The sequence below is a fragment of the Rutilus rutilus genome (assembly GCF_951802725.1).
Source record: "Rutilus rutilus genome assembly, chromosome: 8".
In the NCBI taxonomy this organism is placed as follows: Eukaryota; Metazoa; Chordata; class Actinopteri; order Cypriniformes; family Leuciscidae; genus Rutilus; species Rutilus rutilus.
In genome coordinates this window covers 26,535,808-26,552,937 of record NC_140222.1, presented here as the reverse complement: position 1 = coordinate 26,552,937, position 17,130 = coordinate 26,535,808, and the positions used below count along the sequence as shown (strand labels likewise).

At 36.0% G+C, this 17,130-nt stretch overlaps 2 protein-coding genes across 5 annotated transcripts in view; one reads left to right on the top strand and one right to left on the bottom strand.

The window, feature by feature from the left end:
- Window positions 1-977: 977 nt before the first annotated feature.
- Window positions 978-6,715, bottom strand: rab11ba (RAB11B, member RAS oncogene family, a). The gene is made up of 5 exons (XM_084416883.1): window positions 6,566-6,715; window positions 4,957-5,152; window positions 2,604-2,797; window positions 2,435-2,515; window positions 978-2,154 (listed from the first exon to the last, which is right to left on the bottom strand). The coding sequence occupies exons 1-5, from the start codon at window positions 6,603-6,605 to the stop codon at window positions 2,009-2,011; spliced, it is 657 nt and encodes a 218-aa protein (XP_084273009.1). The 5' UTR covers window positions 6,606-6,715; the 3' UTR covers window positions 978-2,008.
- Window positions 6,716-7,039: 324 nt separating this feature from the next.
- LOC311295475 (interferon-induced protein 44-like) overlaps window positions 7,040-17,130 on the top strand; it is a 48,990-nt gene continuing 38,899 nt past the window's right edge. The window contains exons 1-9 of one of the 4 annotated variants that reach the window (XM_084416875.1): window positions 7,101-7,177; window positions 7,645-7,692; window positions 8,097-8,664; window positions 8,828-8,888; window positions 8,962-9,157; window positions 11,380-11,532; window positions 11,606-11,777; window positions 11,862-11,959; window positions 12,166-12,725. In XM_084416875.1, coding sequence (XP_084273001.1) covers window positions 7,690-7,692; window positions 8,097-8,664; window positions 8,828-8,888; window positions 8,962-9,157; window positions 11,380-11,532; window positions 11,606-11,777; window positions 11,862-11,959; window positions 12,166-12,336 — 1,422 coding nt within the window. In that variant the 5' untranslated portion in view covers window positions 7,101-7,177; window positions 7,645-7,689 and the 3' untranslated portion in view covers window positions 12,337-12,725. Of the gene's footprint in view, window positions 7,178-7,644; window positions 7,693-8,096; window positions 8,665-8,827; window positions 8,889-8,961; window positions 9,158-11,379; window positions 11,533-11,605; window positions 11,778-11,861; window positions 11,960-12,165; window positions 12,760-17,130 lie in introns of those variants that run through there. The other 3 variants (XM_084416876.1, XM_084416873.1, XM_084416874.1) reach the window with 3 other exon arrangements.

The window sequence follows — 17,130 nt, the reverse complement described above, 5'->3', positions numbered from 1 at the left end:
GTGGGCAAAATTCGTCTAGCTCCATATTCTAGCAATAGGTCCATTCGTGCTCTCTTTCAGAAAGATATTGTTACCAAATTTTATGCAATTATAGCAATTTTGTGGACTGGAGAAAAGGTTGGTTATTGCCACATAAATACCTTATTGTAAATAAAGTCAGAGAAGTCTCATTTAAATTAATTCATAGATTCTATCCAGTGAAAAGTTTAAACCTGACATTGACATAAAATGTGATTTCATGTAATGCACAAGATGAAACTACTGTACACTTGTTTTGGGACTGTAATTATACCAAAATGTTTTGGAAGAGCTTTTGCAGGTATATTATTGATTTTGTGTACCCTCATTTCTCTTTATTTTGGAAATATGTTAATTTTGGTTTTATTAATACATAGAAGACCTATGAGAAGGAATTTTACTTTATTAATCTATTATAAATGTACATTTTCCAATCATAAATCATTATCAATCATTATTCAGACTAAAGCAAGGAAAACATTGTCTTGTTGTGCTCTCTTCAAAATCCCCCTTTCAATTTTGTGGCATTGTCTTATCCTAACATGCTCTAATTGATTGTATCTCCTTTATTTATTTGCTTATCTTATCTTTTCTTCTATTATTATTATTATTGTACATTTTGTCTGGATTTTTTTTTCTTTTTTCCTCTGGTGTATGTTCCAGTTGTTTTACATGCTGATAATATTTGTTGGCTATTATGTTTATATCTAAAAAAAAGTCTATAGGTGCATAGATTCTTCACAAAGTGACATCGCCACCTACTGGCCTGGCGTTATAATACAGCGTTTTTAGATAGTTTCTCATCTGTACGTAACCCTCATAAGACCCACGAGTCATGCCAACCATGACACATGGTTATTTGTCATGACACTTATTTTAGGTACAGATTCAGACATACATGTCATGCTGTGACAGGTGTGTTGTGCAATATGGAGTCAAAAAAAAAGGAAATCATGATAGCAATTGTGACAGTAATTTGGTTTATTTTCCATTTTTACGTAACCTGATAAAAGGCAAAACAGCTGTTGTGACTTCATGAATGTGTAAATGTCACATAACCACACTTGAAAAAGGCATCTTAATCACAGTATGGGAAAACATAAGGCATTTCCAAAATAGCCATATCACTTAAAGTCAAACAATCGAATATATAGTGACGTTTTCACAGACAGGTGAAACAACTGACCATCTAAAACACTGCGGAACATTGCATTTTCCCACTGAAGAGCTATAATACCTCAGCAATGCAATGAATAGTTTATATATATATATATTTATATATATATAACTGTTATTTGAATAATTTCTAATGAAATGCTTAATAGACGCATTCACATAACTGCTATATATACGGCAATTTGAACTCATCAATCAAACTGCACTAATTCACACCCGTCAGCCCTGGCGTAAAACATTGCAGAATAGGACTAGGGGTGTGATGCTTGAAATGGATAAGAATTGAAATAAAGATGACAGCAGCCCTCCTTTGGTATCCCCGTGATCCAAACAAGACGAATTCGCAAATGTGCACTTTTTTCTCCAAAGAACTTGCCCATTTAAGCTCATGTCAGACGTCCCCTCTGGGATCTGGCTCAACAGACGACGGGCGTTTAGTGTGGATCCCAGAGGATACCCATCAGAGTGGCTGGAAGCCGAAGACACACTGATCCCTCACCATCCCTTTTCCGTAGGAGCGGATCACACGATCAGCGCCCGAATAATCACTTCCGAGAAAAAAAACATTTTGCCAAGCAAACGTGGATTCAGAGAGTGGATACTAGTAAAGAAAAAACAAAACAGGGACAAACAAACAAGAACCCCCTAAAAAAACAAAACAAGGAATGTTACCTAGAGATTCACGCTTCTAAGGGACGTAACAAGGTAAAAAGAGGAAAGAGCCGTAGCCATAGCACAACACACAGGAGCAAAGCCGAGATAAATACAGGGGAACTGAAGCCCAAGGGTCGGGGTAGAGCCGGGGGAAGTGGGGTCACAGGTTCTGACAGCACTGAAATTTGTTGCCCTTTAACCCATCAGTAGTGGGCGGCACACTGATGTCCACTACGTTGTTCCCGGGAGACTCGTCATGCATGGACCTGTCGGCGATCTGCTTCTGTGACACGATCCGATAGATTTCTGCAACAAAAAGAGCCGAGTTACGTTACGGGACATTTCATTTGAGATGCCCAATGGGAATGTGTTACGGTGTGGTCACATTGATCATTAACTGCACATTTTCGGGGGAAAATCCAGTCATTTCAATTGCAATCCACTGAATTCTCCGCAAGGGAGAAAGATTTCCCAATGGGTTTGAGTTGGTCGAGCAGATTCGCCACATTTACTTGCATTTTTGTCTACTAAATTGTTCTGAAATTTCACTAATGTGATCGCACCTTTAATCAGAATCAGGACCCACCTGTTAGTATGTTTTTAAACGCCTCCTCCACATTTGTGGAGTCCAAAGCCGATGTTTCGATGAAGGAGAGATTGTTCTTCTCTGCATAACACAAGATGAGAGATATTTTAACACCTTAAGTAGATCTGTTCTTATCCAACATCGTGAAAAAGCCGGAGGAGACACTCACCTGCAAAAGCTCTGGCCTCGTCGGTGGGCACGGCCCTCAGGTGCCTCAGGTCGCTCTTGTTGCCCACCAGCATGATGACAATGTTGTTATCCGCGTGATCCCGCAGCTCCTTCAGCCAGCGCTCCACATTTTCGTAAGTCAGATGCTTTGCGATGTCATAGACCAGAAGAGCTCCAACTGCACCCCGGTAGTACCTGTAAATGAGATCCACACAAAACACACACTGAAAATGGATATCATAGAGGATCATATTCAGTAAAGATAAATGGATGTAAATATTTGTTCTGACAATGACTCAAATATTATTCTTTAATAAGTGATGCAGTACATTAAGAATACAATTATTTGTAATACATTTTGATAACTGTATACAATTCATCTATGAAATTACTTATACTATATAAAAATAAATGTATAACTGATAATTCTGTATTATCAATATTTCTATTATTTAGAATTAAAATTATAATAATATTAAATAGAAATAAAATTAATATACTTTTTTAAATCTGAACCATAACTCTGGAATTACTTCATAGAATTATTACTATTGATAAATTACAAAAAACAACAACTACTTCTACTACTATTATTATTATATATAATAAATTATATATCAATAATGATTAATAAAATTACTAAATGATGCAGTGGATTATTAATAGTTTAGGATTAATAGTTTTTGATATTTAAGTTTTATAGAATTATTCATTATTATTTCTATTGTAATTCTATTATTTTATAGAATTATTAAACTAAAATAATTTTATAGAGCTATTACTATTGGTCAAATAGTAATATAATAGTAATAAAATTGGAATACATTTTATTATACTATTATATAAAAATCTATTATCAATAGTTATAATATTATCAATTATATTTCTATAAAATAAATCAAATTATCATATTACAGTTTTTCTCAATTGGCTCAATTCTTAAATGAGAACAATAGGTTCTAAACAGATCTCTGTCTGAACAATTAGTTTCTTGTTCACATCGGATTTGATCTTATTGATTTAAGCAAATTGTTTTGGCACACGTGTGCAAAAGAGTAAGTAAAATTGTCTACAATTTGCACAATGGCTTGTTGATCAAAACTGATGAGTTGATTCTCAGTGAAATTGTCAAACTCTTCACAACTTCTAAACATTGTTTCATCGTGTGAGCAAACATGCAAAATGCTCCATTCGGTGATCAAAATCTGTCAGACATGTTATGTTCCATAAATATTTATGACATGGAATGTTTGTAATGTTTGCTAAACTGGCAAATGGCCTGCCGTTGTAACAAAATAGGAATGACAATCTTACCAATCAAGTTTGGAAACATATATATATACATTTGTATTTTTACAGTACGTTTGTTTCTAGAAATGTGTTAAATGTAAACTAAAAATTATTGTCATGGAAGAGCAATAGGAAGATATGTAACTAAGAAGATATGTACTGCATGTGTTAGAGAAAGACATAATAGAGTGTGAAAACATGAACAGGTAACTGAGAATTTTCAGTTTACATGTAACACGTTGCTGCAAAAATAAATGTACTTTTTTTTTTGTATTACAGTATTGACTTTTCCCAGGCAATTTTACCTACTCTCTGAATCTGTATTTACACAGACAAAACATTCTTGTACAGTATAATAAGCAGTTAGTCATCAAAAAAGTTGATTTTTTTTTTTATTTGTATTTAGCAAATATTTCCACAGTGAAAAAACATCTAAACATTTTAACCACTGTGCCTCACACGATGACAAAAACACCTTTTATTTTGGTGCCATCGGCCAATTTATTGACACAATAACTAGGGTTTGAAGCTTGAATTAAATGTTATAGGTGAGTTACTACGTTTTGCAGACATGCAATAGAGTTCTGATGTTCCAGAAAACAATTGTGACAATTGAGCTTACAGTTTAGAGAAAGTTAAGTGCCAAAGCCTGGAATTCAAATAATAAAATAATTTAAAGTTAAAAATGATTTATCAATATTTCTAAAGATTACTTTATAGAATTATTACTATTAAAATAATTTATATTTATCTTGAATGATAATAAAGAATTTTGAATATTAAAACTATTTTAACAATTATAATTCTTACATTTTATTATATTATTAAAATTATAATAATTTTATAGTATATAGTAATTTTTAGTATTTTATCAAAAAAAAATTCTATAAAATAAAAAAAGTAATTGTGTTTTATAAAATTATACATTTTTATATAATTATATTATTATTGTTTAATAAACTTTTTTTTTATTATTATTTGTATTATTACATCTGAAAAAAAAAGAAGCCTTTCAACCTTATTTTGGGACCTGCTGTGCGTGCTCCCAGTGCTCATGTACTCACGCTGATGTGATGGCTCTGTAGCGCTCCTGTCCTGCTGTATCCCAGATCTGAGCCTTTATGGTCTTGCCGTCCACCTGGATGCTGCGGGTTGCGAATTCCACACCAATGGTGCTCTTGCTCTCCAGGTTGAACTCATTCCGAGTGAAACGGGACAACAGGTTACTCTTCCCCACACCCGAGTCTCCAATGAGTACAACTAGAAAACATAAGAAAACATCAGGCTGTTTCGAGCGAGAGCTGACATCTAATAACCCTTCATAGCCACCCTTATAAAAACCATATTCATAGTGAAGATATTATTACAGCCATCCATCACCATACGAATAAAACATAAAATGAAGGCCAGAAAACAGAACAGTCCTTGAAATTAAACCACAAACCAAAGTGTGCATCCATACAATGTCATCATTTGAAAAGCAGAAACACTAGATTAGTCAGTCATCCTGGTTACTTCCACACGACAAGGCCAGAGAGATAAGAGAGAAGCCATAATCTATACAAACACACACTTCCACTGTCATTTTCCCTTTGCTCCATCAATTTGACACCATAAAAACTGAAACATAGGCTTAGTCAAATTGCATAAAGAATGAGAAATGCATAGAAAGTATCAAACAGCTCATACTGTGTCTGTTGCAACGTGGTCACCATTCACTTTTCCTAGAAACCTGAAGTAATTCACAAAACGGTTGTAGATAAACTGGAGAAACACATGTCAAATCTTTCAACAAGAAATCTTAAGAATAACCAATGTGGCACATCTGTGAAACCTCTACAGACAGTTATTTGTGGTTTCTCACCCACTCAAACTTTTTAAAGGCTTACTGTAAAAACAGGAACCTAATGGAGCCCAACAGGAACAAGGCGTATTTGAATGGGCAAAACACACACACATACATACACACAAATGTTTTTAGAATGACGTCATGATAATCTACAGTTACATTACATAGTAGTTCATCTGTCAGATTAATGATTTAACTAAATTACGAGTTGTAAATACGTCCCAGCTACAAAAATGCTTACAATTGCAGGTTAATGACCAAATTTGGCCTGTTTAACATCAAGAAGGGACTCTTGTGAAATAAACGACAAAAAGTTTCAAATGGCCTAGCAACACAACCACACTAAATATTAAGCAACACATTACTAAACGAATAAGAAAGTTGCCCGTTTTTCGACGTTATTGGTAACTTATAGACACATATTCCGCTAAAGTGAATTGAACAGATTTTGTTTGTCGTTTAAGTACGAACTGCTTATATTAAAACAGATAGTTTTATATAGTTCACTTTAGCTTTTACTGCAGTTTGAGAGCTATGTAGCTGCTTAGCTAGCATAATACAAACTAAATGAATCGAATTGCATAATGGTTAAGTGAATACTGTCAATGCAAATCATGAAAATCACTATTGAGATGTATTAATCTACTTTTAACTTATGATTCTTGGAAAGTCACCGGTTAATATTTCGATAGCTAATGTCAGCACACTAGCATTCCAGCTAAACCAGCTAGCCACAGTCTTTCAGGAAACTTGCTGTTTTCTTTGATAATAAAGGGAAACAAGACACGTCTATTCTTCTCTTTGATACTATATTAATCACTGACCTTTAAACAAATAATCGTATTCGTCGTCACGGGTCCCCATGGTTGGTTTACCGCACTGAAATGGTGTTGTTGTTGGCGGCGGATCTCCCTTGATTAGCGATGTCCGATTCGTGAGCGAATCGCTTTTGAGTCGGATCTTTTTAATGTCTGTTTGAACCGGTTCACAAAACAAACAGAACTGATTCGAACAGAGAATTACTTTCTATTTCGGAAAGAGCAGATTTTAATACACATAATTTCATTAACGCATGCAAAAACGTTTGCAGCAGTGAGTGTTGTAACGTTATACAAATTATTTATCAATCAATTCAGATAGATAGATAGATAGATAGATAGATAGATAGATAGATAGATAGATAGATAGATAGATAGATAGATAGATAGATAGATAGATAGTGGTTACTGCCCAAAGATAATTTCCGCTGTTCTGGATTATGTTATAAATAGCCAATAGGAAAGGCCAGGGAAAGATAAGGGGAAAGAAATGGAAAGGAAAGGGCAGATCAGTGTTTTATAGGAGGAGCTTAAAGGCTACATGCCTTTTTTCATGCTGATGTATGATCTTGTACGAAGAGAATTTCAGCGTTTGATGCACAAAGAGACCGCTAAAAGGTAAGCTTCATAGACGATATAAATAGCCTATCATAAGTCATGAAAATCAAAAATTGTAATGTTCTCTAGGCTAATATAAAACGTAGGCTAACTAATTAATGCTCTCTTTTTTAAACACTAAAGTAGTTTCTCAGATCTAAATAAGTTTTTAACTTTGGTAACACTTTATTTTACAGTGTCCTTGTTACATATGTTAGGCTACATGTACTTACCATAGTAATAACAGTAAATTATGCATAATTAATTACATGCAACTAACCCTCAACCAAATCCTAATCCTACAGTACATGTAGTTGCTTAATAGCCTATTACTCAGTACTTAAACATATAATTACACTGTAACAATGACACCTTAATATAAAATGTAACCTTAACTTTTAAAAACTGTATTATTACATTGCAGTGATTAAATAAAAATGCATTCGTCCAGTCATTCTTTGTCGAGCTGAATTCAGTTTCATTTCTAGGTAAACGGTCTTTCTGACAGAGAGAAACCGTATGCAAACACTACAATGGTGAGGCTTGTTCATGTGGCTCCACCCTGAGCTCCATCTGCGATACCATTAGAAAATAATGTTTACTTACATCTTGTGTTGAAAGTGTATTAGTTTATGTTGACGTGTGCATTAATTAAAGATTTGTTTACTGTTAGTCTAACTACTTAACAGTTGTGTTAACTAAAGTGTAGTTACTTCTATGAATGTAAAAAAAAAACTGAAACCACAACTAGAATTTTTTGAAGGATTATTAATTCAGCCAATACTGCTTGCTTTATGTATTCGTAAATATAACAATAAATCATTGACAAAACTATAAAGAATCCCAAAAAAAAAAAAAAAAAAAAAAAAATGAAATCTGTATATGTTATACATAAAATATCTGTAATTTCTATTGCATGTCTTTTTGTCTTGTCTTAAAGATGAGAAGAAATCTGGAAAATCTAAGCTTGAACGCCCTCACTTCTAGTTTATCAGAAGATCAGAGAAAGGAGCTCTGTGGTTTGCTGGGGAATGTTGAACTGACTCTTCTCTACAAAGCTTCTGTTCATGGATATCATAATTCTGCCTTCCATCAGCGATGTGACCGTCAGGGTCCCACTTTACTTGTAGCCTATAACAGTTCAGGCTACATCTTTGGTGGATACACTAGTGCAGATTATACTCAAAGTAGACAGCAAATTACAGATGAGGAAGCTTTCCTGTTCAGCATTCGAAATGTAGCCCCTCTCTGCATAAAAGTTAACAGGGGACAGTATGCACGTCTTGATGATGCTGGAGCACCCAACTTCGGCCAACAGTTGTACTTTTGCTACAACAACCAACCAGCTGTGCATCATCAACAAAAGAATGCATTTAATCATGTATTTGATGGATATGGTGGATATAGTGGACATGGAGGGAGGGTTAATCCATTCAATTTGAATCCTGCCACACTGTATGGGAACGACACTCAGCTGAATGAATGTGAAGTGTACAAAGTGGAAGAGAGTAAGTGATTTAACATAATTTTTTTAAAATAATTATTTATTGAATTTTAAATACACACATATAGTTGTGTACAGTACATTATATACATTCAGAGTCCAGTATTTTAAAATGTACTGCTGTTAATGTTACGGTGAAAGTAATTTGTATAATAAAACGTCCTCAGAAAAAGATCCTCAGATCAGTGTCAAGATGAAGCCATGGAGAAATGTTCAGTGGACAGAAAAGTAAGTTTTCACTCAATGTTGTTTTGCTGCTGCCTTCATACAGTATTGTACAGTAATAAAATCTCTGTTGTAGACGAAGAGACGAGCTCATGAAAATGATCAGGGATTATAAACCCGTGATGCCGTCTATGAGTCGGGTCAGAATCCTAATGATCGGTCCTGTCGGTGCTGGAAAATCCAGTTTCTTCAACTCCATCAACTCCGTCTTCATGGGCCGCATGACCAGCAAAGCCATGTCAGGATCTGCAGGCACTAGTCTCACCACACAGGTACAGATTCAACAGGATTCATTCAACAGCAGTGCAAAATATGAAAAGACAATGCAGAAAAGCAGAGCGCATGTGGCGGAAGACAAAACTTGTAGTCCATTATAACATCTACAAAGACAGCCTTCATGCTTTCAATATGGAACTAGGCAAAGCTAGACAGACTTTCTTCTCAAATATTATAAACAGCAATTTAAACAACACACGCACTCTTTTTGCTACTGTAGAGAGACTGACAAACCCCCCAAGCCAGATTCCCAGTGAAATGCTCTCAGACAGCAAGTGCCGTGAGTTTGCTTCTTTCTTCTCTGAGAAAATCAATAATATCAGAAAGGTGATCAGCACATCCTTGACTTGCGCTGGGGTCAGACAGATCAAACCACCTGAGAAAGTAGTTACTATGTCTGATTTCAAAGAAATTGATGGCAAAATTTTGGAAGAAACCGTACAGCACCTTAAAACATCAACCTGCGCTCTTGACACACTTCCCACATCTTTTTTCAAAAGTGTGTTAAACAGTTTAGAAGCAGATCTTCTAGAAGTGGTAAATGCTTCACTTCTCTCTGGGAGTTTTCCAAACTCCCTGAAAACTGCAGTTGTCAAGCCCCTCCTGAAAAAGAGCAATCTGGATAAGACCATATTAAGCAACTATAGGCCGATCTCAAATCTTCCTTTCATAGGCAAGATCATTGAAAAAGTTGTCTTCAATCAGCTGAACAAATTCTTATGCTCGAATGGATACTTTGACAATTTTCAATCTGGTTTCCGACCGCACCACAGCACAGAGACAGCGCTCATAAAGATAATAAACGATATTCGCTTAAATACTGACAAATTATCAGTGCTGGTACTACTCGACCTCAGTGCTGCATTTGACACTGTCGATCACAACATACTTCTGGACAGGCTGGAAAACTGGGTGGGGCTTTCTGGGATAGTCCTAAAATGGTTCAGGTCATACTTAGATGGGAGAGGTTATTATGTGAGTATAGGAGACCATAAGTCTGAGTGGACATCCATGACATGCGGAGTCCCTCAAGGCTCAATTCTTGCGCCACTCCTGTTCAACCTGTATATGCTCCCAATGAGCCAAATAATGAGAAAGAACCAAATTGCTTACCACAGCTATGCAGACGACACACAGCTCTACTTAGCCCTATCGCCCAACGATTATAGCCCCATTGACTCCCTGTGCCAATGCATTGATGAAGTCAACAGTTGGATGTGTCAAAACTTTCTTCAGTTAAACAAAGACAAAACTGAAGTCATTGCGTTTGGAAACAAAGATGAAGTTCTCAAGGTGAACGCATACCTTCACTCTAGGGGTCAAACAACCAAAAATCAAGTCAGGAATCTTGGTGTGACACTAGAGTCAGAGCTTAGTTTCAGTAGTCATGTCAAAGCAATAACTAAATCAGCATACTATCATCTGAAAAATATTGCCATAATTAGATGCTTTGTTTCCAGACAAGACCTAGAGAAACTTGTGCATGCTTTCATCACCAGCAGGGTGGATTATTGTAATGGACTCCTCACTGGCCTTCCCAAAAAGACCTTAAGACAGTTGCAGCTCATACAGAACGCTGCCGCCAGGATTCTGAGCAGAACCAGAAAATATGAACATATCACACCAGTCCTCAGGTCTTTACACTGGCTCCCAGTTAAATTTAGGATTGATTTTAAAGTATTATTACTGGTATATAAATCATTCAATGGCCTAGGACCTCAATACATTGCAGATATGCTCACTGAATATAAACCCAACAGATCACTCAGATCATTAGGATCATATCAGCTTGAAATACCAAGGGTTCACTCGAAGCATGGCGAGTCCGCTTTTAGCTATTATGCCAGCCGCAGCTGGAACCAGCTTCCAGAGGAGATCAGATGTGCTCCTACTGTAGTCACATTCAAATCCAGACTCAAAACACATCTGTTTAACTATGCATTTACTGAATGAGCACTGTGCCAATGTTCGTCCGACTGTTTGTACTGTATTTTATTTTGTATTCTTCTAAACTGTTTTAATTATTCTTATTTCTTTTTATTATTTTAATTTCTTCTATGTAAAGCACTTTGAATTGCCATTGTGTATGAAATGTGCTATATAAATAAACTTGCCTTGCCTTGCCTTGCCTAGTGTTTCCTACAGAAGTCTCTCTTCAGGTCGAGGAACAGCTCTTGATGACTTCAGGTCTTGATGTGTTTCTCTTCTTGGTTGGTAGTTTCGCACATACCCAGTGAAAGACGGTCGTGAAGGAAAGCCATTGCCATTTGTGTTGTGTGACACCATGGGACTCGAGGAGCAATCAGGTGCAGGACTGGATATTGATGACATCAGCAGCATTCTTCAAGGTCACGTACCAGACCGCTATAAGGTAAGTGCACTATTCTACAGAATGAAGTATAAATAACAAAATGTTTATTTCACTCTAAATCCTCTTGATTCAGTTCAACCCCACAACACCATTTCAACCGAATGAGCAAAAGGCCTCCAGACCTGCATCTCTACAGGAGAAGATCCACTGTGTGGTGTATGTGATCGACGCCACCAAAATCGCCCTCATGTCCAGCAAACTAGAGGAAAAACTCGCTGCCATACGCAAAAAAGTGAACACACTGGGTAAGTTACTTGCGGTTTGTTGTGTAACTCCTTTCTTATGCCAAATGTTCCAAGACTAACTAATGGTTATTTACAAATTTTCAGGCATTCCCCAGATGGTTTTGATGACTAAAGTAGATGAAGCATGTCCTGATATGGAAGATCTTCAAAATATTTATATTACTTCTTACATCAAGACGAAGGTGAGGCATGATCACCCGATCACATGGACTTGGTGTTCTTTCACATCAAGGCACAAAGTCACTCTCCATAACCTTCAACGTCTCTTAAACCTGGCATTGTATACTACGAATGTTGTCGGTTTTGTGACAAATTGCTCATCTTAGTCACTTTGGATAGAAATGCCTGCTAAATGTATAAATGTAAATGACATGTTTTGTCTCTGCAGGTGCAGGAGGTGAGCTCTCGGTTAGGTGTCCCGGTGTCTTGTGTGTTACCGGTGAAGAACTACAGTCAGGAGCTGGAGCTGGAGCTCAACTGTGACGTCCTGCTTCTCACGGCGCTACAGCAGATGCTCAACTTTGCAGACGACTATCTGGATGATGTTGGTCCTATTTAGGACAATCTTATAAAGTGCTACTAGTGGAGTTTTATCTCCCTTTGTAGCTGATTTAATATTATATTTGTGTATAAGCTTGTACTACTTATTATCGGTGTACATCTCTAGATCACCACAATATGGCATCTTAAGATTATTCTGTTTGCTTTGTCCATTCTATTTCTTTAAGAATCTTACATACTCATTCAAGGAAATGATAGGAAGTGTAAACAAAGTTCTTATATCACTTAAGCATGTTGCATTATTGCTGTTGCTTGTTATAATTTTGTGCGACAATATGGTTTTTAGTATAATACTAATGAATGTTAGTATTGTGAATTAAGAGAAATCACCAACAACTGTGTAAGCATAAAAATAGGACATTTGTGATTCTGTTTGAAAGTTTTGTTAAAAAAGATTAAAATAAAAATTAATTTACTATACACATTTTTATTACTAAATTACTTTTACTTCTGTAGGCCTATAGAATTATTATTTTTTTAAATAAAATATACTTTATATAATGATAAAATTATAGCCAATATTTTATCATTTTGGAACAACTGAGTCATAAAAGCCTCTCTTGAAGGTCATGACTTTGCATAATTAACTGCGTGCTGAAACAGATGTGATTATTTTAATACTTACTAACTTTACAGAAACCCAATCACAGAACTGCTGAGGAAAAAAACTACAGCGGCAAATGTGGTACATTTTATCTCTGTAGTGTTCCTGTCTCAGTAGGTGTCTACTATCCACTTTCCTGTTACAGACATATACATATATATATTCCAATATGTCTCTCTCTCTATATATAGACATATAAACATAGATGCCTCATTGGCCACCATCGCTGCCATATTGGAACTCTCAAACGTGGACTGAGAAAAGATGCCTGACTATTTTGAGGTTCAACTCATCTCTAAAGAGAAGGAGATTTGATTGCTTGTCATCAGGTCTAGCTTCATATAAATATTTTCTTCTTCCATTTTAGCCACATGGCAACCAGGACAACACAAACCTTCAAGTCTGAAGAGAGCCTGTAATACTTGTAGTGTATATTGACTGTTCTCTATATTTCCAAGAGACTGTACCTTCTGCCTATCATATTGTTTTTCTACAATTTATGCTATTTGCTATTACTGTTAGTTATTATATTACTACTATTATACTCAATATACTCAATTGAATTTTTAGGCTATTGTTATTAATAATAATATAATATAGAATAGAGCTGCCAAATACTGTAATATTAAATCTGAAGTTAAATTACACTTATTTCAGACAATGTATTACAGTATGTACTGTAGCTGTACTTTTTTTCCACCATGTATCACATAAATGTTAGTCTTGTCTATGTATACGTTGTGTGGAATGTCTTTGGATTCACCTAGTGGATTATTAAAGCCTGTTAATTTTCATCATCTTCATGCATTTTGTTTCTTAGGGGAAATAATGACACACACACACACACCTGAACACAATGACAAATCAAATGAATTACCATGACGACAAACAAGGCAGGGAGAAATGGTGCCTAGAAAAGTCTAGTGGTGTGACAATAACGAATAGACTTTTTTTTTTTATTCAAATATAAACATTGATCAGCAAACATAAACAGAAGCTTAACCGAACCTGTTTGAAGTGTGAGAACAGACCTCAACGGTTCTTGCAGAAGGTCAAACATGCTGCATAACACACGAAAATGAACATCACTGCTTCTTGCACGTCAAGCGAACATGCTTGAGCTTCCGTTTATGATAACTGATGTGTGAGTTGATGAATGTTTAAAAGCCTAAATTCAATCTGTTCATCATATAAAGCGATCAAGTCTCTTCAGAAAATTTGGACTAAACCACTCAGTTGATATGTATTAGTTTTACAATCTCTTTATGAACTTTTTGAAGAATCAAAGTAATTGCATAGCTGTCAATGGAGGGACATAAATCTCTCAGATTTCATCAAAAAGATCTTCAATTGTGTTCCAAAGATGAACGAAAGTCTTACGGGTTTAGAATGATATGAGGGTGGGTGAGTAATTAATGAAATAATTTTGACGATTTTTGGGTGAACTATCCCTTTAAGGATTGTCTTATAATCAGGTGTCCAAGCTGTGACTCTTTTAAACCCTATTTTTTTCTATTTTTTTTCCATCCATTGTAAGGGGGGGGGGTACAGTTGTAAGACCCAGGACCAGATACGATGAAAGAAGACCAGGAGTCGTGAAGTTCAATCAAATAAGTAAAATTTTACTGAAGAATAGTTTGCAGTTAAATTGGTCAAAGTCTCACGAGGAGGTCGCAAGCCAACTCTACCTTACACAAAAATCTCACACCAATTATACCTTTTCCAAGGACATGCATTACACAATTGTTTACTTCTGATTGGCTAAGAGAACATAAAGTCTAAACAACAAAGCATTTTCAATAGATAAGTGGGTATATCGTCGTAAATCAGAATAGTTGTCGCCCAATTCCGAGATTTAAGTCCGTGGTGACCTTCCAGGGTCCGAGAATGGTAATTGAGTCCATATGTTGTATGTAACAGAGTTCAGAACCTGCAAAGAATATCAAACGCACACACAGAACACTGACGAACAATAGTTCTCTTCAAGGCTGAAGAAGGCCTGAGCTCATTATCAGAAGAGCAGTCCACCATAACAGGCTGATAAAACATTTCACTCCTTAGGAAAGCAGGAACGCTAATATGCCCCTTTACTTTCTAGAGAAATACACATAAGGATGTTCACTTCATGACAATAAGGTGAAATTATCTATAAATTGACCCTTGAACTTAGAAAAGTCAACTAAGACAGATATATAGATGCAGATATATGGATATAAGCAACACATGGGTACAGAGTCTCTCTCGCCGCTCTCTGAATCCCAAGAGAATTATCATCAAAAGGCCCCTTGCGTGTGAACATAACCCAAGGGCACACATTGGAATGCACCTAAAAGAAAATGGTTAAACACTTACAGAAACCGTATGGAAATGATTATGATACATGCATATACTTGATTATTGAATTTTTAATAAGAATAAAGTAATCATTCAAAAGGATATATATATATTTAAATTGAAGAGACAAGGAATTCTGACCCCAACCCTTCACCATTTTATCTAGTTTATTTGTATAACTATGGTGTAATGACACTATATATTCTATATAATCAGTGTACATAGAAATCTGTGAAATGCTTAGAGATAGATTATTACATTTGTCACTTTTTTAGACCCCAATACAGCAAAAAAAAATTCACCAGACATGATTAAATATAATGCTGTCCATTTAAAATGAAGAGACAAATTCTTTGTCACGATAATATTGTCACAGATCACCCTAGTAATCATCCTCTTCACCACACATCGCAGCATCCCTCCTGGTCTCCACCTGCACATCATTTCTAATCACTCACACCTTCACCTCATCATCACCCTCATCACTGCCACTACATAAGCACACACTTCACCACAATTCACTGTCCGGTCTCGTTTCTCATGAAGTGGACTACTCACCTTGTGATCGCCCTGTCTCCAGTGATCTCCATGTCTCCAGCTTCTTCCATTTCTCTTCTGCCCTCCAGATCATCCTTTGGACTCTCACTTACCTGCTCACTTCATCACTACCCCATTGCTGTCAATAAACCTCACAATTAACCCTCCATCTTTCTCTCCAGTGTCTGCTTCCGTAACAAATATACACTGAACAAAATTATAAACGCAACACTTTTATTTTTCTCCCCATTTTTCATGAGCTGAACTCAAAGATCTAAGACTTTTTCTTTGTACACAAAAGGCCCATTTCTCTCGAATATTGTTCACAAATCAGTCTAAATCTGTGTTAGTGAGCACTTCTCCTTTGCCGAGATAATCCATCCACCTCACAGGTGTGGCATATCAAGATGCTGATTAGACAGCATCATTATTGCACAGGTGTGCCTTAGGCTGGCCACAATAAAAGGCCACTCTAAAATGTGCAGTTTTATCACACAGCACAATGCCACAGATTGGATAGACTCTATATATGACATAAACAAGAAATTAAGGATGACTCACACCAGGCACATCTTATAAACATTTTATTAGAGCACAAATGATTAATAATAAACAGTATTAGCCTAGACAATCATAGGTTATTCGCTCATTGTTTTCTCTGCTGTGTATATCTGAATGCCTGTAATCAATCAGGCAAAACAGCGCTGACGATTTATCATATAATGCAAACTATTCATTGTTTTGGAAAATGTGAACTGTTGCAGTTAATGCTTAGCATTAAAACTTCATTACCTTTTCGAAATAATCGATTAAACGAGTTGTGATTTGAGGAGCGAGCACTAATATTATCAGTTCCAATCGTTTGTGCTTTTTCTAAAGGCCACGCCCACAACAGGGGAAATATCATGAATATTCATGTTGACTCCACCCACTTGAACAGTTTGTCACAGGAACTGAATAGGCTTAAAGGGATAGTTCACCCAAAAATGAAAATTATCCCATGATTTACTCACCCTCAAGTCATCCTAGGTGTATATGACATTTTTCTTTCAGACGAATACTTTATATTAAAGTTATATAAAAAAATGTCCTGGCTCTTCTAAGCTTTGTAATAGCAGTGAATGGCTGTTTCTGTTTTAAAGTCAATAAAAGATCATCTATCAATCATAAAAGTGGTCCACACGACTCCGGTGGGTTAAATAAAGGCCTTCTGAAGTGAAGCGATGCGTTTGTGTAAGAAAAATATAGAGGTTCATTCATTCCTTGTGTGACCCAAGTGTGCAGCACAAGTCTTGAAAAGTGAAGCCAAAGCATCTC

Bases quoted from the DNA above. Each gene is read 5' to 3' on its own strand.
- rab11ba (XM_084416883.1), bottom strand. From the start codon at position 6,605: ATGGGGACCCGTGACGACGAATACGATTATTTGTTTAAAG. The intron at 2,516-2,603 runs GTGAGTGTCTCC...TGTGTTATGCAG, and splicing joins CGAGGCCAGAGCTTTTGCAG to AGAAGAACAATCTCTCCTTC. The intron at 2,155-2,434 runs GTGGGTCCTGAT...TTTTTGTTGCAG, and splicing joins GTTTAAAAACATACTAACAG to AAATCTATCGGATCGTGTCA.